Raw genomic sequence first — 26,751 nt, 5'->3', positions numbered from 1 at the left:
AAACAGTTTAAATGACCTGTCTCGGTTTGAAAATGTGGAATCAGATTTATATCAATTGCGTCTTTTATCGAAAGTAAGCCCATTTTTAAATTGCACCAACCTTACCTTACTATTCACGCTTCCATCAGCTCAAAAATAGATGACCGTAATGCGCTTTATGTCGGTTTCCAGTCTGTTTTTGTACGAAATGTCATGGCCCGTTTTCTAACCAACACCTCCAGACGTCAGCGCATCACCCCAGTCCTTTGTCAATCCATTCGCTTCCAGTTTCTATTAGAATTGATTAAAAAATTCTCTTAATTTGACTGAACTTCTGTCTGTTCGAACCTCAAACAGGGCCTTAAGGTCAACCAACCAACTTGTATGTTTTTAAGCACTTTGGTCACCTCGAGGGTTGTAAAAAGCTCTATAAATAAAGACTGATTTAATATCTTAAACCATTTTTAAAGCCGGATTGGAGTAGTTTGAATGATTCTTCACAAGAGGACACGAAACAGTCCTCTTTTTTCGCTTTGCAGTCGGACACCTTCGATATAAAAACCTTCGACTAGTCAATAAGATTACCGAACCATGAGAGGCAGAATACAAAAGCCACAAAAACGATGTTCCCTTTTAGCAGTTCCATGTAAAACTTTATCCAAATGACCCATCTCTGTTAAAGTTGGACTGGGGAGTCGACAGAAGGCACCAGTTAAGGATTTTTTATGGTCGATCTCAGATTTGGCATCGTCCTAATCACTATTTAGAGCCTTGTTAGTACTAGTGACTCAACAGAAGAGCAGCATCTTAAAGTATCAAAAGGTTCTATAACTTGTCAGAAAAGGGGCAACAGTGGCTCAGTTGGTAGAGCCACTGTCGCCCCGTGGCTCAGATGGTAACGCCAACCTTCGGATCTCCACTGATTTCAAGGTTGGCGTTTTGAATCCTTCTTGACCTGAAAAAAAAACATCGTTGGTTGAGCGGGTAGATCCATTGACTCACAGGTTGGCGATGCGATTCCAGCTCCCACGAATGATTGCTGACGTGTCCTTGGGCAAGACACTTAACCCACCTTTACCCCAGTGTCTGCGTACATTGGTGAAAGAATGTGAACGTGAATGGTTGAATGGTTCCTTGATGTAAAGCGCTTTGAGTGACTTGAATGTTGAAAAACGCGATATACAAATGTGACCACGGACCATTTACCAAGGATTTGCTTTTAACTGCCTCGGTAAATGAGAAAAAACAAATTTGTCCCACATATACTGTTATCGCTCCAACTCTTTTGACTCTAACATGTTCTCTTTGCATGTTTTTCTAGGGACCAGAGGGGCCACCGGGACCTAAGGTAATTTCTCCTGTAAATCTGTATATTTCACATACTTTACCTTTCGTTATTTCTTTTTCCTACACTAAAACAAATATAACCAAATGTAGCCTACATATTTTTTACAAAAGAAAAATGTTTGGGCTTTGATTGGAACATGCAGATGACTTCAGAAGTTCATAATCAGCTGAAAAAATTGGGGGAAAAATGTTTAGGTAGAGATTATACAGGGCAGCCAGGGAAAGTCAATAGACAGAAGACGAGGGTCAGTGGGAGCGGAGCTGGGTCGAGTAAGAAGGTAAGTACACAAAGTAATTCAAAGTGCTTTACAGAATAAGAAAGACATTAAAGTCACAGTACAACAAATCAAAACATAAATAATCATCATAAAATTTACTTTAAAAGAGAAGAAGAGGCAGAATAAAACTATTTCAGTCATATGCACAGATAAAAAGGATTTAAACATTGTCAAAGTAGTGGTTTAGTCCTGGTTTAGTCCTAGTTTAGTCCCATGTTTAGTCCTGGTTTAGTCCTGGTTTAGTCCTGCTTTAGTCCTGGTTTAGTCCTGGTTTAGTCCCATGTTTAACCCTGGTTTAGTCCTAGTTTAGTCCTGGTTTAGTCCGTGTTGAGTCCTGGTTTAGTCCGTGTTGAGTCCTGGTTTAGTCCTGGTTTAGTCCCATGTTTAGTCCTGGTTTAGTCCTGCTTTAGTCCTATGTTTAGTCCATGTTTAGTCCTGGTTTAGTTCCATATTTAGTCCTGGTTTAGTCCTGGCTTAGTCCTGGTTTAGTCCTGGTTTAGTCTTAATTTAGTCCATGTTTTGTCCTGGTTCAGTCATGGTTTAGTTCTGGTTTAGTTCTGGTTTAGTTCTGGTTTAGTCCCATGTTTAGTCCTGGTTTAGTCCCATGTTTAGTCCTGGTTTAGTCCTGGTTTAGTCCCATGTTTAGTCCATGTTTAGTCCTGGTTTAGTCCCATGTTTAATCCGTGTTTAGCCCTGGTTTAGTTCTGGTTTAGTCCTGGTTTAGCCCTGGTTTAGTCCCATGTTTAGTCCGTATTTAGCCCTGGTTTAGTCCTGGTTTAGTCCTGCTTTAGTCTGACAGGTTTACCTCATAATAATATTACTCCATTAGAAATCAAGTTATGTTTTGAAAAAAAGTAAAAATGGCTTTCAATATTAATGATGCAGATCAGCTTTTTTCTTTCAAAGACTGAAGTCTGCTTCAAAGTTCTGACATCACAAGGTGGAACCGAGCGTTTTGAGGTTCGGAGACGTAGACGAACTAATACTAAAGGATTACTTAAGCATATGTGAACGAAACAAAACACAACTCCAGGTCTGTTTTTGACGCGGTAACAATATTCTAACATGGCTAAACGTTCCCATGAGTCATTTTCGTGTAATATCGGACTTTTAAAATAACTCAAGTAGAAATAAAGAGGATGTGATCAAACAGAAACGCGACAGAGAGAGACGGGAGTGAGATATTGAGCGGAGAGAGGCTGTAGTCGCTGATGTGGGGAACAGATGTAAGCCATATCCAGCCATCAGGTAGCTGCCAGTGTTTGTTCAGTGTAACCCAATCAGGGGCTTCCTGTCTGGGCCCGTCCCGTCGGTGTGGGGGGGCGAGGAGGGGTCATCGGTGACACGCTGCAGTGTTAATGACTCATAGAAGCCAGGCCCGCAGGCTCTGTGCTATTAAGACGCGCTACTGGCCCTCATTTGTTTTAATGTGAGCGCGGTGATTGATTCGGGACGTGAGATTAACGGCGTTTCAATTGCTTTCATTAGAATGTCCATCGTACACGCAATTTAGAGTTTTAAACCACAATAAAGAACCGTAAAGTAGTATTAAAGCAGAACTATTATGCAAAATTAGCTTTTCAGAGCGTTTTATAGTTGTTTTCTTCTCATTTACTCCCTCGAAGTTGTTTTTTTTGGAGCGATTTGTGCATGTTTCAGTAATCTTTAATCTGACTATTATCAAGACGCCATTTTGCAGATGAATCCCCGTTTTCACTGCCACCTATCCACGCCCACTGTGACGTACGCACTTCGTTTTATTCATTTTATTTTCTTAATTGATGATATGTGTAGGATTTGGCAGTGTCGCGTCGTTATTTTGGTACAAATGAAAAAAAAAAATCTGCTACAGCGACGTCAGCTCCCGTTGTTTTCTAATCTGCAGCCCAACGCACTTGTTTCTTTATCTCGTTTTAGATGTTTTATTGCGATTTAAAATGTGCAAATTATAACGTAATGATCTTCAGGTGTCATAGATTATAACTCTACAGCAGACACAAGTATCAGAGTGAAGTAATCCAGTGATAAAAGTTCGTGTTTATATCTGAATCAGCAGTGCAGTACTTCGCTCTTACTGCTCACTCAAAGAACAGTAACAGAAATGAGGGAAGTGACAGGAAGGGCATCTGACGTAAAAATAAACAATAAAAACGACCAAATTAACAAATAAATACGCAACTGGTTCACTGTGGTAACCAAGGAAGTGTTTTAGTAGTAGTAGCAGTAGTAGTAGTAACAGGAGCAATGGCATTAGAAGTAGTAGTAGTTAAAGTAGCAGCAGTAGCAGTAGGAGTAAGAGTAATAGTAGAAGTAGGAGTAGTAGCAGTAGCAGTAGTATCAGTAGTAGTAGCAGTAGGAGTAGTAGGAGTAGTAGTAGGAGTGGTAGTAGTAGAAGTAGCAGTAGGAGTAGTAGCAGTAGTATTAGTAGGAGTAGGAGCAGTAGTATTAGTAGTAGTAGTAGTACTAGCAGTAGTAGCAGTAGTATTAGCAGTAATAGTAGTAGTAGCAGCAGTAGTAGTATTAGCAGTAGTAGTAGCAGCAGTAGGAATAGTAGTAGCAGTAGTATTAGCAGTAGTAGTAGCAGTAGTAGTATTAGCAGTAGTAGTAGTAGCAGTAGGAATAGTAGTAGCAGTAGTATTAGCAGTAGTAGTAGCAGTAGTAGTATTAGCAGTAGTAGTAGTAGCAGTAGGAATAGTAGTAGCAGTAGTATTAGCAGTAGTAGTAGTAGTAGCAGTAGGAATAGTAGTAGCAGTAGTATTAGCAGTAGTAGTAGTAGTAGTAGTAGCAGTAGTATTAGCAGTAATAGTAGTAGTAGTAGTAGCAGTAGTATTAGCAGTAGTAGTAGTAGTAGTAGCAGTAGGAATAGTAGTAGCAGTAGTATTAGCAGTAGTAGTAGCAGTAGTAGTATTAGCAGTAGTAGTAGCAGTAGCAGCAGTAATTGTAACAGTATGTGGTCGTGTCTGCTGCAGTTGAAGAGCATGTTAATAGTTAAATAGAAGCTTTTGTTCCATAATTCCCAGTGCCAGGAGAATTCCTGTTAGGATCAGGGTTAAATAAATAGTTTTGGTGAAGCCTTTTGATGAACCACCACAGACCTATAGTGATTTACATCTCTGTTTGTGAACTGTGGTAACAATAACTCTTTTTTATTATGAAAAAATAATAAAACGCCAATGAAACAAGACCGCTGGTTTATTACAGTAAAACATGTTTGCTGCCTGTTTGAGACTGAATAATAAATCCGTTCAGTGTACTGCATTACATATTTTAAATCCCCTCAAAACTCAGTAGAATGTCACACAAATTCCCAAGTCCAGGCCACTGCTACTATAGACCACAACTTTACAGCAACATATTTATACTGTCTGGACTGTCAGATGTTTAAGGGAGTGAACCAAAGACAGTCCTGCTTCTCTGTGGACTCCTGTTTATGTCTCATTTTGTCTGTCACGCAAAATACTATTTCCACCTTCATTGTAGTACAGTGCTCCCTCGTTTATCGCAGGGGTTACGTTCTAAAAATAACCTTCAATAGGCGAAAAATGCAAAGTATCAGCTTTATTTTTTACAATTATTCTATATGTTTTTTGCTGTAAAACCCCTCACCACACACTTTATACACTTTTCTCAGATTTACAAACAACTGTACTTGATGTAGAATGGAATCATTTGATATATTTCTGCAAGATAAAGTGCTTTTTGGCATCAGCTGGCCAACAAAGCAGACAATAGCGCCCTCAACCTCACTGTTAGCGTCACTACTTCCTGTCCAGTTTTATCTCTATGAGGTTATTTGCCGCTAAAATGAATAAATATTTAAAGATGAGGCAGTGGACGGGGAGTTGCGGATTGATTTTTATTGACAACATGTTAAAAACTACACAAATAAAACGAAAACTTCACCAGAGACGCTTCAGTGCTTAGAAAGAGACATGTTTGTGTCTCAATGCTAACGCTAATGCTAATTTTGAGGCATAATAAATATTAAAACAACACCACAAACTGAAGTAAGGGACATGTAAAATAACTAGGTAGCTTTTATTTTAATTAATTCGAATTTTAGGTTGTTTATGTTTTGTTTGCCAGTTTTAATAGAAGTGACTGTTAGCTCTGAGACGCATTGAGCTAGCTAGTGTGCGCGACTCTGAAAAAAATGAAATAAACATCGACATTGCACATTTCTGTCACATTTTGCCATGTCTGCTCAATTTTTAATCAATGTTGTTTACTTCTAACTTACTTAAAAATGTATAAAAACAACTTTACCTGTTTGTTTTTAACTCATTCTTTAACCAGTGCGACCGTATAAGGAGTAATGGATGGATTGTTAATCATAATAATTAACATTTTCCTTGTCTTTTTCAGGGTTCCTTTGGTCCTCCAGGTATACCAGGTGTGGACGGGCAGAAGGTACGTTGACGACTTGTATTAACTCGTGTATAAAGTATTTAAACACACAAATAAAGACACAAATTGAACCAAAATTGTCCTGCGGGGCCGTCTGACCATTCCCAAACCGCCGTCTTTACATACCGGGAATCTCGTCAACTCTGTCAAGCCTGAACCACAAAACGTCTCTTAAACGACTCTATTTCTATGTTCAAATATTCTTCTAAACGCGAGCGACACAATCAAACAGTGAGGTCGAGACAAAAAAGGGAACTCGCTTCTGAACTGTCGCCGAACGTGACAAGGCCGATGGCGAGATTACGCACGAGGCGCCGTCTTTCTTAATTTTAAACATACAATTTGACACAAGAGCGTGGACACGGTTGGGCGGTTGTAATAGGAACCAGAGTAGTTTCATTTTAGACCACACCGCGGACCTTATTTCTATACTTACACGGGGTGGTTTCGCCAGCACCCATGAAATAGAACCCAATGCAGTTATAAAATACAATCTACCATGGTATGTAGGTGTCATTCATGCAGAAAGTTGAACTGGAAAGTAACAGCCAGATTCCGTCTACCAGCTGCAGTACCACCATAACTGGCACACAGCATTTCGATCAAACCTATAGATATCTCCTCCTCCTAGACGCGCTACGAGATAATAACACAATTTTATCACAGTTTCAACCAGTTCCATATGTGAGCTAACGGTTTTCTGAGTACTTTGCTATTGGGGTGTAGCGAGAAACATGTAAAAGTAGCAGTATTTTGTGTAAAGTGATGTGAAATTACCTGTAAACGCAGTAGCAAAATGGATTTACTTTACTGGTTATAATAGTAGTGCTAGTACTAGTAGTATTTTAGGATTTCGTTGACAAAAACAGCTGTAGAGTGTGAGTTGAGTACCGTTAAAAAGGCTTTCAGTTTATCTCTATTCTATTTTAGCGCATTAAACTTTGTAAAGCTGCACTATGTAACTTTTCTGTTGAACCTCTACCTGTTTGTCTAAGACTTTTCCTGGATGTTTTCACAGTATGAGCATTAGACTGTATAAAAAAGTGGACTAAGCGAGCGTGACGTTAAACATAGCACTCGGCTCCAGTCAAATTGAGGTTAGCCGTTGCAGGAGCGAATTTGGAGCGAAGTTCCGTGTTAGAAATTCCGACATTCCATCGTAGCAACCAAAGAGCCAATCTGGAGCGAGGCTGTTCAATAAAGCTTCATGTAGAGGGGGTTAATACGAAAATTTTAAGACCAAAATGACGAGTTTGACAGCAGCAGATACAGAGAGAGGGGTGACGATTTTTGAGTAGATATGGAATTGGAGCCTGCCCTGTTTGGCCAAAAAAAAAAGTCGCCACCAAAAAATAAAGGTCACACACGCTAATATTTGGTTGTTCCGCCTTTAGCTTTGATTACGTCACACATTCGTTCTCGCATTGTTTCGATTTCGCTTCTGCAACGTCACAACATTTATTTCCATCCAGTGTCGCGTTAATTTCTCACCAAGATGTTGCATTGATGATGGTCGAGTCTGACGCTGCACAAAGCTTCTCCAGCACATCCCAAAGATTCTCAATGGGGTTAAGGTCTGGACTCTGTGGTGGACAATCCATGTGTGAAAATGACGTCTCATGCTCCTGATCCACTCTGTCACAATTTGAGCCTGATGAATCCTGGCATTGTCATCTTGGAATATGCCCGTGTCATCAGGGAAGAACAAATCCGTTGACGTAATAACCTGGTCATTCAGTATATTCAGGCGTCAGCTGACCTCATTCTGCTGAACCTAGACCGGACCAACTGCAGCAACACCAACATATTTGCTTAGTTAAATCCAGGTGGCGATTTTTTCTTTTGGCCAGGCAGTGTATTTGGAGCGTGGTGGCTAGCGGGTTAGCTATGTCCATTTATATATACAGTCTATGATGGAGACAGACAGTGGCGCTTCATCACAAAATTCATATAGTGCATCATTTAATATTCTAGATTAAATCCACATATCTTTAAATAACTCTTTATGTCTCGTTACAACATTGTAGCAGAGAAAGGAGCTGTAATAATGGGAAAAAAATCTAAGTATTCAAGTTAACAATGTTGCCTCCGCCTCAATAAACTCTGTTCTTTCAGTTGCGAGCGTCTCTCACTGATGATGCGGCTGGTTTGCGAAGGTCAGAGGTTAATTATCTCTGGCATCAAACTCACTTGAGGTCGGTTTGCCAATTTCAAACCACAAATTCAAACTAACCACAAGCACCCTGAGTTGACTTTTCCACGTCTCCTCCCGTGTCCCAAATCGAACCAAAGAAATTAAGCTTGTAATCAGCTTGTTTACGCTCTGTACTGACAAATTTCCCATGTGGGTTTATTGAATTTTATAGAATTAAATCAGTCTTAGCCAAGCGTTAGTCCAGAATAATCACTCAAAATGTTTAAATTAGGTCTTTTTGGATACTGCGTTATCGAGACTGAAAATAAGGAACATCTGTGACGCTAATGTGGCCCCAGCAAAGGTCAAAGGTTATCAGGAAGTTGAGGAAAAACAATGTCCCGACCTGGCATCACGTGGAGTGGCTGACAGTGTGTTGTTATGCTGTCCGTAGGGGGATATGGGCTTCCCAGGAGTGGACGGTATCCCAGGAGCCAAGGTCAATTTTTATTATGAAAATCAATTCAATCATTCCCAATCACAATGATAATCACAATGTTTGTTTTTTATGATTTGGGGGATTTTTCATGTAGTTTTTAATCATAAACTCTTTTTTTTTATTTATTTTTTTTAATCTCCCTCTGCTTTTACTTCCATATAAAGATGTTTGCATTTATTACTTAAGAAGTTTTCAAATAATTGTATTTATTTTTATTATTATTGTTTTTTTGTGATATTTTATTGTATGTTAATTCTGCAACATATTTGGGAAATAGTTGAGAAAATATTTTACTTAATTTTTTTTTTAATTACCGTATTTTCCGCACTATAAGTCACACTTTTTTCATATTTTTTTCATAGCCGGGGGTGCGACTTATACTCAGATGCGACTTATATGTGAAATATACTTTTTTTTTCTTCATTATTTTGCATTTTTTGGCCGGTGCGACTTGTATTTCACATATAAATCGCATCTGAATATATGTTTTTTTATTCTTTCTTCTGCATTTTTTGGCTTGTGCAACTTATACTCCGGAAAATACAGTAAATGTTTTGTTGAATTTGCTCACCATAGAATCAGAAAGTCTTGGGTTTTAAACAAAGTAGCTGTACTTATTCTCGCAGAAGTAGTAGTAGTAGTAGTAGTAGTAGCAGCAGCAGCATCATACTACAAGCCCCAGTTGTTGTAGTTGCAGTAGTACATTCAGTATTTTGAAATTCTACTTTTCCTGAGTTAACATGAGTAAAGTCTTTGTGCGTTTTATCCATCTCTCTTCCCTTCACTGTTCAGCTCTTTCAGTTTTGTTGTGACCCTTGACTCATGCCTGCCCCCGGTGGCAGCTGTAGATCCCGCACATGAGATTGTCTGTAATTCTGTGCTTCCTTTTCCCAACAGGGCGAAATGGGAGAGCGCGGTCAAAAGGTAACACGCTAACTCTCATCTCTAAACATTATTCTAAGCATAAGCCCCAGATCTGCGCCGTGTTTGAGCAGCTCACGGAGAAACAAGACTTCTAACCGTTCCCAAAGTTCTGACCACCAGGGAGATAATAAAGTCGGACTAACGGTCATTAAAGGCACTCTTAAAAGACTGAGAAACACAACTGGTTTAAATCCAGCGTCGGACAGGGCCTTGTTTTAGCAGTGTATTGATCCACTGTGGTAGTCGTTCAACCAGGAAAATTCAGTATTAAAGTTGTTTACGTACTTAAACTTTTGTATTTCTTAAAATAATTGCGTTGCTGTGTTCATAAAACCATAGTTGGGCATTTGAACTTGGAGAAAACTTGTATTCAAATCAGCATATTTGCAGGGACCACTCACTGACGTCGCATTTAAAGAACGCTGTGAAGCAAAAATGAATGAATCAGCAACAATTAGCAACAAAAAACAAAACAAAGCCCAAAAAAACAGCTAAATTTAAACATGTTTTCCAAAAAAGCGGCTCTCGTGAGGCGTCAGAATCAGTGTTTGTCCTTTACTGTGGCCAGAAGTAGTATTTTAGTTTTATGCAGGGGCGCTGCCAGGAAGGGGGCTTGAGGGGGCACCAGGAAGGGGGATTAGGGGGCCCTAGCATCCCCTAGACTGGCCAATGCCTCACCCCCATTAGCTCCACCAAAGATTTTTGCCCAACTTTCAAAGCACAACCGATCTCAAGTAAAAATGTTCAAATGGAAACCGCAGAGTGTTCAAAATGAGACTGTAATTTTTAAAAATCCATCTTTATAGGTTATATAAATCAGTACAGGGGGATAACTACATTTAAACTGAATTAAAACAGTGGAGCAAACATGGACGGGTTGTGCTAGCATCAATAAACGACTCTAGATTCTTACAAACTTTGAGCATCCATAGCCCCTCCAAACAAAAACGTCTGGATTAAAAGGTGGACTTTCTAGTGATATATCTTAAACGTGAATAAAAGTGGACAATTACACTAAAAACTGTAAAAATAAAAAAAAAGAGTCCATAAACAGACACAGGGAGCCTTGCAGTAGTAGCTAATGTTCTGCTCCAGCTATGATGTCAGATTAGCAGAGTTTATGATTTAACACACTTATCATCTTCTTAATATAAAATCATCAGGATTTATTCAAATTGAAAAGCTAACGGAGCTGCCAGGAACTGCAATAAAACTCGAGTTTCAAGCTAAAGTTTTCACTGCAGAGTTTTGTAAGTACTGAAGGAGCCAGATGCATCAGACATAATGTGCTGGTTTTGGCAAAGAATGGTTTTAGAAAATAAGTCCAGGTAGAAAGCAGGTCGAATTTGTTTGATTAGCGCTTAGCATAACGGCTAATTAGATATTTATGTGCGGTGTCATTACAGGGCGACATGGGCGAGGACGGACCAAAGGGAGAAACGGGGGAGAAGGTGAGTAAAAATTAAACTCTAACTATATGAAAATGTGAGAATATTTCAATCTAAAGTAGGATTTATGATGAAAAACAAGATTTGTCATTTTTAAGCTTGTTTCCAGTTTATTCAGTCCTCGTTCTTAAAAGATTACAATCAAGAAGAAGAAGTATCAGTTTTGTTAAGTAAAAGTACAGATACCAGAGCAAAAATTACTCAAGTAAAAAAAGTATTAAAGTACATGTTTAAAAATGTGCTTAAAGAGGAAAAAGTAAAAGTATTTCACACAGATTTTAAGAGTTTTAATAAAGATTCAGATAAAGATTTGTGCTGAATTTTGTTCAACAGAAACGATTGCATTTTTTTTTTTTTAATGGCTGTTTTTATTTTTTGTAAATTTCTCTTTTTCTCTAATTATGAAGTTGACAAAAATAAACCTTCAGGCTTTCCAGCAGGTCTTAAACTATTTTGAAAAATACTTTTACTTTTCAGTCCTGTTCAAAAATGTAGCGGAGTAGAAAGTACAGATACTACTCTCAAATGTAGTGAAGTAAAAGTAAAAAGTATCCAAAGAAATCCAACACTTTTACTTCATTACAGTCCATCACTGGCCTTAACTAATATCTTAAACCCTATAAGTTTTGTTTTGGGGATTATACTAGAAAACAGAAGACACAAAAACATCACATCACAAAACATACAGTATTTAAAGCGCGTGTATTACTATTGTATTCTGATCTTTATTTTTGCTTCTATAAAACCCCAAATTGACTCTTTTGAGCGTTAAGTCGCGTTATAATGTCGTTTCCTCATCACAAACAGATCTGGAGTTGTGTTTTGTTTCATTTTTCACATGTTTAACACACAAACCCTGCAGATTTAGACTGAGTTTTTCTCTCAAACTGACAAAAAAAACACTCTGTTCCACCTTGTGATGTAAACATTTGTATAATTTCACCCCTGGAACTTCTAATTTCCACTGAACTAAAGGTAAAAAAGTAGCTGTTAACTTAAAAACTACCACTTCATGACATCACAAGGTGGAACAGAGCATTTTGAGCTTTGGAGATGTTACAAACTAATAACAAAGGGTCGCTCAAAACACAACTCCAGGTCTGTTTTTGAGGAGGTAACAGCATTAAAACACGACTTAACGCTCAAACGAGTCAATTTGGGGTTTTACAGGACCTAAAATAAAAAAGTAGAAAAGTTTAACTCATAAAACTAACTTCAGAACTGCTCTCGACGGTGCATTTGAGTCTGAATCTACCATATTTCCCCGATCGTGCATTGTAAACCACTGCTACCCGGCTCTTGGCTCGCGTGTCTGGTTGTTTATGCGTTGGAGCGTGCTCAGTAGACGCTCTGGAACATATGCACGAGCTCTTATATATGACAAGATGTAGTACGTCGAGTGTCATTAGCCGTACAGCTCTCACAGACCGGCTTGGCTCTCGAACTCCCTTTGTGCTTGACGTTGGCTTAATTGCTATGCTACACTGATGCTACAGTTTCTACTTGGACAGAGACCGCGTTCATTTCGGAGCATTTATCACCGAGACAGCTTGTCAGATCGGGATTCCAGCAAAATGCAAAAAAAAAAAAACCCAAAAAAGCAAGCCACGCCGGACAGATTGTGTAGGATTCAAGTTGTAATAGATTCATGTTTGGATCCAAAAGCACTTTCGCTTTCAAGGCCTAATTTTTCTGCTTTCCGCGCTGACATCATATTTATAACCGACTCAGGCTCCATCCAGGTCTGCTGTTATCGTGTTAAAATGGTATTTATAGAAGAGGAGCGAGTTGGAAGTGAAATTAGGTCGATTTAGATGTTCGTCTGAGTAAACTTTTGACACGAAACGGGGCTATTTCACGATTTACACGAGCTGTTAAAGGGCTCGTATTAAGGCAAGGCGAGTTTTCTTGCTTTACAGAATAAGAAGGACATTAAAATTATACAAATCAAAACATAAAATAATCACTTTAAAACAGAAGAGTGCAGAATAAAAACCTTTCATTCATACGCACAGCTAAACAGAACCGTTTGAGCCTGGATTTAAACATTGTCAAAGTTGAGGCCTGTGTCGTATCTAGAAAGGTTGTTCCAGGTTTAGGCTGCAGAAAACTGAAACGTTGATTCTCCATGTTTAGTCCTGTCTCTGAGGCCGGTCCCTGAAGTCCTCCTCATGTGAGATGGTTCATGTGGCTCTAACATGTAGGAGATGTTCTTTGGTGCTGGTCCATGGAGAGACTTGTTCACACAGAGCTGCTTTAAAGTCTCTGAGCCACAGGAGCCAGAGACCTGAGCCACAGGACACATGTGTGAAGTACTTCCTGGTTCTAGTCCTGACCTGAGCCGCAGTGTTCTGGATGTTCTGTTCTGTGGCTCGTTTGGAGGGGCCAGTGAGCAGAACGTTACAGTCGTCTAAACCTATTGGAGAAAAATGCATGGATAAGTCTCTCTAAGTCTGGTTTTGACAGTTTACCTTTGATTTTTGACATGTTTTTAGGTGGTAAAAAGCTGCAGATGTTATTGATTTGATGTGGCTGTTAAAGTTCAAGTCTGAGTCCATTATTACCTTTAGATTTCCAGCCTGATTTGAAGATTTTAGAGAGAGAGACTGGAGGTGACTGCTGACACTTTCTCCATGTTTCTGTGGGTCAAAGATGACGACTTGAGTCTTGTCTGAGTTTATCTGGAGAAAGTTGTTTTTCCTCCACACACTGATCTGTTGAATCCACTGGTCCATATTCATCTGCTGCGTCTTTTTTTTACACTGTATTACACTATTTTCTGATCTATGTTATAATGCTTTACTCAAACATGTGCGAATGAAACAAAACACAACTCCAGGTATGTTTTTGATGATGTAATAACATTATAACACGACTTAAATCTCACAGTAAATCAATTTTGCGTAATACAGGACCTTTAAACATTAAACAAACATATTAACCACAAGTGTTTTGGGTGAATTTAGTAAAACTACACAAGCAAAAACTCAAGCTGGTACACTTTTCCCCAAACTTTCTGTGCCTCTTGAAAACAAAAACATAACCGGAAAACCAGCCGCTACAAAGAGTGTGCTCAAAATGTCAGCATCAATTTACGATCGCTCGCCGTAGAAAAACTTTGATAACTTCACACTTTATGGCCCATTTTCCTGTTCCTTTTTTCTTGTCAAAATACATCTGCCAAAAAGACGCCATTTGGAGAAACAGATGCAGGGATACCATGTGTGGAGAATGAGACAACAGAGGAAAGAGATAATAAAACTTTCTCAATGCCCCTGAAGTAGCACGAGGCGGGAGAAATTTGGATTTTCGCTTTTTTTTTAAACTCGGGCTGAGAATTGGGACGACAGTGGCTCGGATGGTACAGTGTTTGTCCAGTGATCCGACGGTTGGCGGTCGACGTGGCACCAGAATGACTATATCCACTCACAGTTCAGTTTGTGATGGATAGAACAATTATTTTGGGGCTCAATATTTATCATATGCACAATTTTGTTACGATAGTGGAGAAGTTTCGGGTATTTTTTATGTAATATGGTGAAATTTGAGCTGAAGATGGATGAAAAAGTACAAATTTATTAGCTATTTCTGCTATTCTGTTGCTGTAGCTCATGTTTTTAATGATTATTATAATTATTCTGTTTTATTGTTATTGTGTCAGCGGCAAAAAGTAGTTTCGATATCGTCGTTTATCATCGTGATATTCTTCTCGCGATATATGCTGCTAAAATGTGTTATTGTGGCAGGTTTAGTTGGCAGTTCAAATCCCGCGTTCGACATAAACATCATTGGTTGAACGGACAAATCCACTGACCCACAGGTTGGCGGTGCGATTCCGGTTCCCACAGATGAACGCTGTCGTTGTGTCCTTGGGCAAGACACTTAACTCACCTCGCCTCCGTTGTCCGTGTCATCAGTTGTATATATAAATGGACGAAGCTAACCTGCTAGCTCCAAATAGGAAGTGAGCATGGGTGCACTTTTGGTTTCATCAACTCTGGCTCCGATTCTCTTTCTATTGAAAAACTGTCGCCCCCTCTCTCCGTAACTGCTGCTGTCAGACCCGTCATTTTGGTCTTAGATGTTCGTTTAACCCGCGCTACGTGATCCTGGTGTTTTTATTTCGCTATTGTGTCCGTAAGTCAAGATATGAACATTAAGAACAGACAAATCAGGCGCCTTCTTTCCAGGAGATTAGTCCCGCTAGCGTTAGCAACAGGTTTGATTGACAGCATTGCTAAACAAAACCAGCGGTGCAGGGAGGAAGGGGCGTTACCTTCAACATCTTCGCTCCTGATTGGCTCTTTGGTTGCTATGATACGTTTGCAAATTCGCCGCTATAACTGCTAGCGTCGATGAGCTTCGTTTGACTGGAGCTGAACGCCGTGGGTGACGTCACACTCGCTTAATCCACTTTTTTATACACTCTACAGTCTGCGTACACAGGTGTATGGATGTGTGTGTGAATGTGTGAGCGGTTCCTCGATGTAAAGCGTTTTGAGTGACTTGAACGTAGAAAAGCGCTGTATAAAAATGTGCCCGTTTACCAACTGGGACTCCTGTGTTTTGTCACCGTTCGCTGTCCGGGTTTTATAAGGCCACAGAGCTGGACAGAAGGTGGTGTAATTGCGTAGATGGTGTCACTGGGAATAACATAATAGCCTCATTGTATTTGTCAGTGTCAGGAAAGTGCCTGTTTCTTAGCATATGGAACAATTGGCTTCCCGTAAAGACATAACCTAATACCCAACCCAAAGGACTTTAGCAGATAGGGTCGATGTTAAGAAATGCGTGCGCCAGGAGTGGAGCCGGTATGGGTCTGCTGTGTGGACATATGCTGGACAGAGAGGAAACCGGAGAGCAGACGGTGGGGGGGGAGGGAAGGACGGGGTGAGAAGACATCTTTAATCTTTGGGGCTGGGGACGCCAAAGTTAACAATACGCAGCACGCAGCAGAGGGGGGGAAAGGATGTGAATGAGAAACGCCATAATACATAAAGAGACTGTTTAGACTGCAGGGGGGGCTGTGGAGTGACACCCACTGAAAGGAGTCAAGGTCTTTGGAACCCACAGGAGTGAATGAGAACACGGGGCTGTTCAGATGTAACCGAAGTAACGCAGTGAAAGAGATATTCCTTAATTTTGAGACATGCATATGTACAAAGGGTTGCCTCATACAATCAGAGTTTTGGACCAGTTTGTAAGCGTCCTTTGTATTCGAGTTTGAGTTTTGGAGTTTATATAGCTGTAAAATAGTGTGCGTCTGGTATGCACGCGTTCCTGATCGGTCTTCAGCGGAGTCTTCCTCGATCTGAAGGAACAAGCAAACCCCTACGTGTGCAGTTCAGAAAGTTTATTGACGAGAAAGAAGCAGGTGATATTAAGACGAGATGGGTATAGATTTGTTTTTTACTGATTTGTTGGTGTTACGTGTGTGTAGTTATCTGAAAAGAAGAGACTTAAGTATATGCGTTAGAAAACATCAATAAACTATCAAGTCAAATGGCGTGCAGTTACATGAAAGAACCACAGGTCGGCGCTCTAACACATTATATTAACTTAAACGGCCCATGTTTTTATCACAAACAGACCTGGAGTTGTGTTTTGTTTCATTCACACACGTTTAACACACAATCTCTGCATATTTAGGCTGAGTTCTTTTGTCAAACAGAAAACACTCCGTTCCACCTTGTGATGTCATCATGTGGTAATACAGGAAGTGCTCCACTGTGTTTTTAAAGTTCATTCGCCTTCACTAGAATCGTTTGGTTGAGTTCAGCCCTGGAATTGCTAACCTCTACTCAATAAAATATAAAAGGTAGTTGCTAACTTGAAAAGTACCACTTCATGACATCACAAGGTGGAACAGAGCATTTTGAGCTTTGGAGATGTTACAGACTAATAATAAAGTGTTACTCAAGCATGTAAATGAAACAAAACACAACAGATAACAGCATTATAACATGACTTAAAGCTCGTAAGACTCAATTTTATGTAATATAGGACCTTTAAACCTTGAAAATGTGTGAAAATACAGTAACGCCAGAATAGGAAAAGCTGGGTACGATTAGCGGGTAAATACAGGGTTAAATATTGGCTGTTGCTGTTGGGTGAACAGTGGAACATGACTGACGGGATGTAACAGCGTAATTACACGAGAAGCACCGCTGCGCATAAACTCGATAAAATAATAAACTCATCCCTGTACAACACTCACATCGTTTGGACACGGCACTTACACACGAGACTGGACAGAACGACCTGAGGACAGCACGAGGCTCCGCTCTCCACGCCGTAACGAACAACACTGCACTGTTAACTCGCAGTGTTAACAGGTGCATCATGGGTAGTGTAGTCTCATGCACATACAGGACTACAGCGCTTTTCCAGACACACACAGCTTTACCATTTCATTTTCATTTATTATTCATTTATTCCAGACTCTGTAGCCGCAGCTGCCCTGGGACGGTCTGGTGGTGGCGTGGCTGCTAATCTGCACCTATGGCCGCTGCAATCATCACGTTCATGCATTGGATTGGCAATTTGAGAGAGGTGTCTTGCTCAATGGCACTGTTATAGCTTTATCATTAAGGTTAAAAGCCATTCGCAGTATTTATTATTATTAGGCCCGAGCCCCTACAGGGCGTGGGGCCTATTGCTTCTGCAACGATGAGTGCATGGACGAAGCCCATGTTTTTGCATTTTGTGCATCAGCACTTCCAATGTCTTTTCACTTGTTTGGTGACAAGTGCAGCGCCACCCACAGGGAGTGCGGGGTCGGCCGAGTGCAAAGCCGCGAGGGCCGTTCGATGCCGCTTGCGGCTTTAATTTCTACTTACTATTACTCTTAATTTGGGCTCATTTACACAAAGCAGAGTTATTTTGTAGGGCAGGAAAATGTAGTTTTACGTTTTAATTTGTTCGCATGGAAGTCTTGCCTCGAACAGCTTGTAACATCAAATATGTAATCGCCAAGTCCTTCTAAAAACAATTCCCCCCTTTACTGCTTTGCCCCGCTCTGGATACAGCACTGTAGCTAGCAAAGCAAACTAAAACTCATTAAAATGTTCAATTGTTTTTAGGCACTTCCAGGCGTTTGGCTGTGGACTGGCATGGCGCAGCAGTTGGTATAATTTTGGAGGCTAAAGATCCGGTCCAAGCTTTTGTGAACTGGCCCTAGTTCAGACGCTGGCACCGCTTTTTCCTGGCCCAAGGAGGCAGCCGTAGTTTGTGCTGCCTTGCATATATTTTCAGAGGTCAATAAAATACACAGTTACTTCCATTGCTCATCTTATTATTGTCAGAACAATAGTGTGCCATGGGAAAAGCTGCATAAAGGTTATAGGTAAAAGTGTGGAGTTACATGGGGAGTTACTGTTTTTATAGCAGGCATGTCCAAACTGTGGCCCGGGGGCTAAATGCAGCCCTCAGACCAATTTTTGTTGGTCCTAAAGCTTCCAGGTGAATTGGCCCATATTACCTTAAACAGTACTTTTTACTGTACATTTCATCTACTTACTACACACATCAAATATTTAATGTGTCACACTGAGGATGTAAGCCTGAAGGTCTAGTGGTTCAGTTTAACTTGTAATAAACGCACAGATTTCAAGTATTCACTGTATTATCGACCAGTCCTCAATCGGCCCTCAGCTTTATGTTTTTATATGTGGCCCTTCATGAGAAAAGTTTGCCCACCCCTGGTATATAGTATAGCCATAGACTGTATATGTAAATAGACATAGCTAACCTGCTAGCCACTGTTTTCCAAATAAAAAGTGATCTGGCTCCATCAACTCTGGCTCCAGTGAAAATCTGTCCCCTCTCTCCGTAACTGCTGCTGTCTCATCATTTTGGTCTTAAATGTTGGTATTAACCCACTCTACATGATCTTGGTGTTTTTATTTCACTATTGTGTCTGTAAATCAAGATATGAACATTAATCCTTCTTTCTCTGAGGTTGTTCCCGCTAGTGTTAGCAACAGGTTTGATTGACAGCGTTGCTAAGCGCCCGCTCCCTGCTAAACCAGAGATGTGGGTGGGAAGACTCTTAACCTTCAACAACTTTGCTCCGGATTGGTTCTTTGGTTGCTAAAATACTCCCAATCGGAATATAATATAATAATATAGAACTCGGCTCCAGATTAGCCGCTATAACCGCTAGCCTCGATGAGCTTCATTTGGAGCTGAACGCTGTGGGTGACGTCACTTTCCTCAGTCGAATTCTTTATAACGTCTATGAGTATAACATAGATAAAGTTGACAAAGTATGTATCGTCCAAATTCCCAAAAATTCCAAAAATAACATTCGAGAAAGTAAAATAAGTTGGTATTTTAAAACGAACAAGACAAACTTCTATACTCACTTTTCTGCATTTTCCTTTTGAACATAAAACTTTTTAAACCAACACATGGTTAAAAAAGTTTAACAAAGAATGCTGCAAATAAAATATAGTTTACACAAAATCTACCCAAGTAAAAGTAACCCGTCGTGCGTGGATCCCATTAGTCCAAACAGCTGTAAAACGCCCCTATAGTTGCACACGTTGCCGTATCATTATCCCCGATGCCAATAGCTGTTGATGTTTGTGGGTGACGGTAATGAAGTAGGAGAGAACCCCGTTGGGCTGTGGTTAAATCTCAGACTGGATTCTCATGGCGATAATTGGGCCGAGCTCTGGGGGCCACGCCTCGGCTCACCTCTTACACTTTTTCCGTCGAACCGCGTGTCATTCGGGAAAGATTCAGACTAAGCCAAAATCTGGTTTACTTCTTCTAGTCAGTTGCTAAACATGTTTTACAGCAGAGTGGTTTGTTTAAAGCTGCACGAGGTCACTTTTCTCTGCTGGAGGGTGTGCCATCTGCTTGTCTCCATGGAGATGTGATTGCTTTTCCTGTATTCTCCCACTGTATGGCATTATTAAACTGAACTATCTCCGTGGAGACGCAATTAGGTCACGTTACAGATCTGTGGAGAGGGACCTGACAGTAAGAATCTGTGTTTTCGCCTATTTTTAAAAAAATAAATGCAACATATGAGTTTATTTACAGAATGGCACACTGTGGAACATTCTAAGCGCCATGGAGACAAAACAGTGGCAGATCCTCCACCAGAAAAATGCAACTGTTAGTTTAAGTATCAGTCATTAACATAGACTGTACAAAGAAGCGTGTTACGAATCATTCCTTGGGTAGAAAGGAAGTAACACGACCCCGGTTGTAAAAAGGTAAATAATAATCGGCTCTTTTAATTATAAAGTAAATAAGAGTGTTACAATTGTAAATTTAGAATTACGCAGCAAAGTAAAATGACAATCGAAGGCTCAACGAGTTCAAAACTGGTGCAAAGTAAAACACAAAAGATCAAAACTGTCTCAAAACGAAGTCAAAGTGCTATAGTTTTAACAGACGCCACACCAATCACACACAGGTCCCAGGAGCGGTTAGCTATATCCATTTAATTCTTTACTTGTCAAAGCCTCTCAAAGTGCTACACTAGTCATTATTCACTCATTTCCACACTTGGTGTATTATTATTGTAGCCACAGCTGCCCTGGGGCAGACTGACGAAGCGACCACCAATCATTCGCCTAAGGACACAACAACAGAACTTGGTCCAAGCGAGACTTGATCCTCTGACCTTCGGGTTGGGGGGACCAACACTCTAACCACTGAGCCACTGTTGCCCTGTATTTATATATACAGTCTATGGTGGCTGATGTAGTGCTAAATACTTTTACCATTACATGATATTACTTTAGTCATTAGTCAGAGAAGGGCTTTTATGAACACAGGGCAAAGGCAAAACCTTCGAAGAATACAGGACTTATTGCTTTTCCATTCCTTCCCATTCGTAATCGCACCAGCTTAAAGTGTGAGCCTGATAATAACAGAGGAGGCACATGGTCGTCTACTTCATTGCTCTGTGTTTTAATGAGAAGTTTTGAATCTACTTCTTACCAACTGCACTGTGCTGTGTAATAAATACAGCTAAATGTAATTATGGCTGTAAGAGTTCAATACAGATGTGACGTTCTTACAGGTATAATCCCATTTGGACTCAAACAGACTTATTCAGCTGTATTCTACAACTACCAGCTAATTACTGTCTTTTTTTTTTCAATCAATCAATCAAACTTTATTTCTATGGGACCTTCCAACAACCAAAGCTGCCCAAAGTGCTGTACAACATTAAAAACACGATTAAAAACAATAAACATCATACAAATCAACAGCATATTACACCATTAAAATAAAGAAAGTGTCACAGGGCTAAGTGCTAAAAACTATTCTAAATAAATAAGTTTTAAGTTTGGCTTTAAACAGAGGCAGGTCAGAGATGGAACGCAACTCAATGGGCACCGAGTTCCAGAGTTTTGGACCGGCCACTGCAAAAGAACGATCACCCCGTTTTTTTTTAACCATTTCTGTACAACCTGGTGACTTTTCTAAGCATAGACTGTATATATAAATGGACAGAGCTAACCTGCTAGCCGCCACGTTCCAAACAGGAAGTGATCATGGGCGTATTTCCGGCTCCAGTTCACTTTAAATTAGAAAACTGTCTCGTCATTTTGGTCTTACACGGTGTTGCCAAGCGCTTGCTCCTGTCAAACCAGTGGTGGGGACAGGAAGTGGCGTTACTTTCAACATCTTCGCTCTGGATTGGCTCGTTGGTTCCTATGACACTCGCGTTTACGTAAAATAAATACTGCGTCAATTTACCAGCAGTTGAAGTAATCCCATGCTGCTGTAGTCCTGTACTTTTCCCTTAATAAATTGTAGTACTTTTTAACATTTTCTTCAATTCTCATGTTCTTTTTATTTAATTTTAAGGGAAAATATTCAAAAAACTCATTAATTTACATGACTTTACATTCATTTTCCCTTTTCAACCTGCAGAATACTAGCACAAGACAACAAACGCTTTGCCAAAAACATAGCAAGTGAAAGACCATGGGAAACCAACACAAAAAAACCCCAAACCCAGCTCTTAAAGTGTCTATAAAACGTATATAAACTTGTTAAAATCCCCATATAAGATGTTTGATGATACAGACCTGTGGCGGGGCTCAGAACCTTTGCTGTAAACAGTAACACGCCGTTTATTGCCAGAGAGAAAGCGTCAGTTCTAAACATGCCTATAGTGGCCAATGCATCGTAATGACTACCATAAAGCGAAACCACAGCCCTGCACCACAGCTTGAGACCCTTTTCCCACCAACTAACCGCCCATTTTAGATAATTATACGCACTGGCCCCATTATGGCTTCAGTACATTAGAATAATACATAAGAGATGCCTGGGATCTGGATTTCTGGAGTTCTGGAGTTGTGTTTTGTTTCATTCACACATGTTTAACGCACTAATCCTGCGTTTTAGGCTGCGTTTTTCTCTCAAATGGAAAATACGCTGTTCCACCTTGTAATACAGGAAGTGCTCCACTGTGTTTTTAAACTCCACGTACCTTCATTAGAACCATATGGATCATTTCAGACCTGGAATTGCCAATCTACTACTGAACTAAAGGTAGAACTGCCTTAAAACTACCACTACATGACATCACAAGGTGGAACAGAGCGTTTTGAGCTTTGGAGATGTAGATAGACTAATAATAAAGTGTTACTCAAACAACATAACATGGTTTAAAGCTCTTAAGAGACAATTTTGCTTAATATAGAACCTTTAAAAGTGCACTACGTAACTTTTCTTGTGGAAAGTCTGTTACATCTTCCCTTTAGAAGTTATTACTTTTTTGAAATCCTCTGTATGGCTTTTTGTATTTATTATTCTATATTATATTATGTCTGAATATCTTAAAAAACCTCCATTTCTACCATGATGGAGGGTCGCCTCTCCACAGATCTGTCTTTTACTTGGCCTGGTGTGTCACATACTTGATTCCATGGAGATAGATAATGACATATATCTGCCTGAACCTCCAGCAGGAAAGTTACATAATGCACTTTAAACAATATTGACATTTATGAAACTTTAGAATGTTGTATATCAAAAAAAAAAAAAAAACGTAGCTGAAGTTGTGTTTTGTTTGTTTAGCAAGTGGAGAATTAGCTTACTTTGTGTTTAGCTTATTACAAAAAGCTTTTGTCTTGATTGTACAAGCAGATACGAGCCTAGCGACATCTGCTGGTGATTTTTATAACTACATGCCATAATGTACGAAGGTTGGTTTTAATTATTATAAGTTGTACTCCTTGACTGTATATATAAATGGACATAGCTAACCTGCTAGCCACTGCGTTTCCACTGTCATTTTGGTCTTAAATGTTCGTATTAACCCCGCTCTACATGATCCTGGTGTTTTTATTTCACTTTTGTGTCTGTAAATCAAGATATGAACATTAATAACAGACAAATCAGGCGCCTTCTTTCCTCGAGGTCACTCCCTTTAGCGTTAGCAACAGGTTTGATTGACAGCGTTGCTAAGAGCCCACTCAGGAAGGAGCGTTACCTTCAACAGCCTCGCTCCGGATTGGCTCTTTGGTTGCTATGATACTCGCGTTCAGATTTCCAAACATGTAACTTGACTCCAAATTCTTCGCTATAACCGCTCCGGCCTCGACGAGCTTCATTTGACTGGAGCCGAACGCAGTGGGTGACGTCACACTCGCTCAGTCCACTTCTTTACACAGTCTATATTTGTACTAAAGCAAATGACACGGCTACGATGTACAGGATAAAAAGTTTTAAAAGAAAACACCACTGTTGTGCTAAAAATCACGGCGTCGTAACTGATCATGAGAGGAGTAAAAGCGCAGTAGCTGAAAAGGCTGATTGAATATTAGAAGTGACGCCAACGCAGCCCGGGCTACACGGCGTTCCGCTTTGTCCGCACAAAATTGCTTCCGCTGGTTTTGCTCGATCTCATGTTCTTTGTCTGTTTGTGTGCACAGGGAGACGCCGGGTCCTCTGCCGCAGGAATCAAGGTTAGTGCAGTAAAATACACTATATATTATATCATATTATCTGTAATGGACTTTGTGCACGTGGGCTTAACCCAAACAGCAGATGACAAATGTGTGTGTTGTTTTTTTAGGGTGAACCTGGTGAACCCGGGCGAAGTGGAACGAAGGTAAGAAAAGCTCCGTTGCGTAACGTTTATTAGGACTGCGGAATTCAAATTCATTTAAAATATTTTCCTTGCGCCGTTACGCACACAATGACATGTTATAGTGTTGTTTCCTCGTCACAAACAGACCGGGAGTTGTGTTTTTTTTTGTTTCATTCATACGTTTAACACACAAACAAACCCGCATATTTAAGCTGAGCTCTTCTCTCAAACTGAAAACACACCGTTCCACCTTGTGATGTCATCATGTGGTGATACAGGAAGTGCTCCATTGTGTTTATAAACTCCACACACCTTCATTTCTAGAAGGAGAAATTCTCAGCTGTGGAATTTCCAATCTTTACTGAATTAAATGTAAATAAAAGGAGCTGTTAACTTGAAAACTACCACTTCATGACATCACAAGGTGGAACAGAGCGTTTTGAGTTTGTGTGAATGAAACAAAACCCAACTCCAGGTATGTTTTTGATGACGCAACAGCAATATAACATGATTTAAAGCTCACAAGAGTCAATTTTGAGTAATATAAGACCTTTAAATGTACTGAAGCACATTATGAACTCTATATAATTTTTAAGCCATTTTTAGATTTAAAAAAACAAAACAAAAATTAAATGTATTTACTGCCAAGAAACAAATAGAAGAATTTAAAATATTAGCAGAAAAAATGTAAACGATAAAACCTTGATAAATACGACCATAACCATCCAGTATCCATGGAAACCTATTGAATTTCCGTATAGCTGGTAACTGCGTTCATTGAGCGGTTTATTGGCTGGTGGCAGTTTATTCGGTTGGAATAACTTCAGTTTTCTCCAATTAAAACTAGTCTGGAAATGTCATAAGAATATTTAGCAGGGCGTTTTTACAGTGCACCTGCGTAATGTGGATTAAATATTGTTTTTTTAATTAAATGTGAGCGTGGCAGTAAATCACCCCATGGCCCGAACAGTAGCTCCATTCTGCTTATTAGACCAGATGGAAATTATGGATTGTTTGGACCTTTTTAAGCTGAATTTTATGTTCAGTTCTCATTGGGAAACGCACATTCCTTTCATATCTGAGCTTGTGCCTATAGTGTAACTGGCAGCTCAGTCCATGGGAGGCTGGAGCTTGAACTTGGGCGCATCACAGTGTTCTGACTCTTTTTACATTTACTTTGGCCTGACACATGTTTGGATTCGGTCTTATGTTCCTCGTGTCTTTGTTAAAACTCTTCACAGATAAAAAGATTGTTATGCATTTTTGTTTCGGCCCACGTTTGTCACATTCTCAAACCACCAGGCTGTCCAGTGCCTCGGTCAAAGATTGTGTTTCCATTAGCTTCACTTCACATCTGTTTTGATTGAGTTTGACATGTTTTTCCAAGACAAAATGAAGATAATATTGAGACATAAAAGTTAGCTGTCAATGAGACCCTTTCAAAATAAAACCAAGCGAAATTGCGGCTTTTAATTTGAAGAATCGCCCGTGTTAACGCAACTTCAGGCGTTTTCTTTCAAACGTTAAAGCCTCGTCGTGTAGCATTTCTTGCGCGTGATCCATCTCTGTTGCAATTTTAGTGCTTTGTTCAAAGAAAATGCTGCACAATATGGCATAAACGTCTCGCATTTGTCCAAAAACCTTGAAAAACATGCACTTTTACTCATATCCATGGAGACAGATGGGTTTATTGGCACACTGAAACATTCAAGGCAAGGAAAAATCATTTAAATTCTCTCTTTACCTGAATAGTTTAATGGTGTAGCTTTAATTTAGCAAGAAGGAACTAGTGCACAGCCTGGATAAATGCGTAAGGAAGGGCATCTGGCGTAAAGCATGTCACAGCCTGTTAAATATTACGTGAAATATTACACGAAAAAACCGACAGAGCAGACACGTCCGCCCAGATTGAGTCTTCGCCCTTTACTTAGCGTTTGGTTAGCGCTAGCATGTTCCAAAGTCAGACATTTATTCCTAACTTTGACACTTCTTTCACAAGGCGCTCTGGAAATTTACAGCTCCGTGTCCGAATCCCCAAAGCGCAGTTGGAGTTGATCATTCCCACACGGCGCTAATCTTTTCTTTTCATATGCCATAAATACAATAGTATTAATAGAGCGTTAAATTATCTCCCGTCAGAAATGGTGTTTTCAAAGACTCCCAGAGGCCGCACATGGGGCCTGACCTCTCGTTTTTTTTTTCCAGCGCCCCTCAGAATGCCTCCGTGTTACTCAAACTCACGTGTTCGCTAGAGCCGAGCTGACGGCGCACTGACCTTGGTGAAGGAGGGACAGTCCCACCCAGCTCAGAATGACGCTAAAACTATTTGTACTACAGTTGTCCCTCGCTTTATCGCGTTTTTTCAGCCAAATTTACATAAACGTTCGATCGCGGTGTGACTCTGAAGTGCTGTACGTTTGCATTTTGTTTTCTCCCCGGCAAAACCCACAATGTCGATGAAACGTTCTGCACCGACAAAGACGCCTACGAAGGTTTGAACTTTGTGTTTAAACAAGAGAGAAATGTGAGAAAACGTTAACGCCTGTGTGAGAAAAGTGTATAAAGTGTGTGGTGAGGGGTTTTACAGCAAAAAACATATAGAATAACTGTCAAAAATAAACGAGGGACCACTGTACTTTTAATTTACAGCATCGCGATGTCAT

At 40.0% G+C, this 26,751-nt stretch overlaps 1 protein-coding gene across 1 annotated transcript in view; it reads left to right on the top strand.

Annotated features, from left to right (window-relative positions):
• Nucleotides 1-26,751, top strand: part of LOC117386095 (collagen alpha-1(XXV) chain) — a 271,389-nt gene that overhangs the window by 221,811 nt on the left and 22,827 nt on the right. The window contains exons 10-16 of the mRNA XM_055229087.1: nucleotides 1,301-1,327; nucleotides 5,970-6,014; nucleotides 8,600-8,644; nucleotides 9,542-9,568; nucleotides 10,975-11,019; nucleotides 23,931-23,963; nucleotides 24,074-24,109. Coding sequence (XP_055085062.1) covers nucleotides 1,301-1,327; nucleotides 5,970-6,014; nucleotides 8,600-8,644; nucleotides 9,542-9,568; nucleotides 10,975-11,019; nucleotides 23,931-23,963; nucleotides 24,074-24,109 — 258 coding nt within the window. The remainder of the gene's footprint in view (nucleotides 1-1,300; nucleotides 1,328-5,969; nucleotides 6,015-8,599; nucleotides 8,645-9,541; nucleotides 9,569-10,974; nucleotides 11,020-23,930; nucleotides 23,964-24,073; nucleotides 24,110-26,751) is intronic.

The sequence above is a fragment of the Periophthalmus magnuspinnatus genome, chromosome 18, assembly GCF_009829125.3.
Source record: "Periophthalmus magnuspinnatus isolate fPerMag1 chromosome 18, fPerMag1.2.pri, whole genome shotgun sequence".
Taxonomy (NCBI): domain Eukaryota; kingdom Metazoa; phylum Chordata; class Actinopteri; order Gobiiformes; family Gobiidae; genus Periophthalmus; species Periophthalmus magnuspinnatus.
Note: the sequence above shows the minus strand (reverse complement) of the source record. Positions and strands in the feature narration are given on the sequence as shown.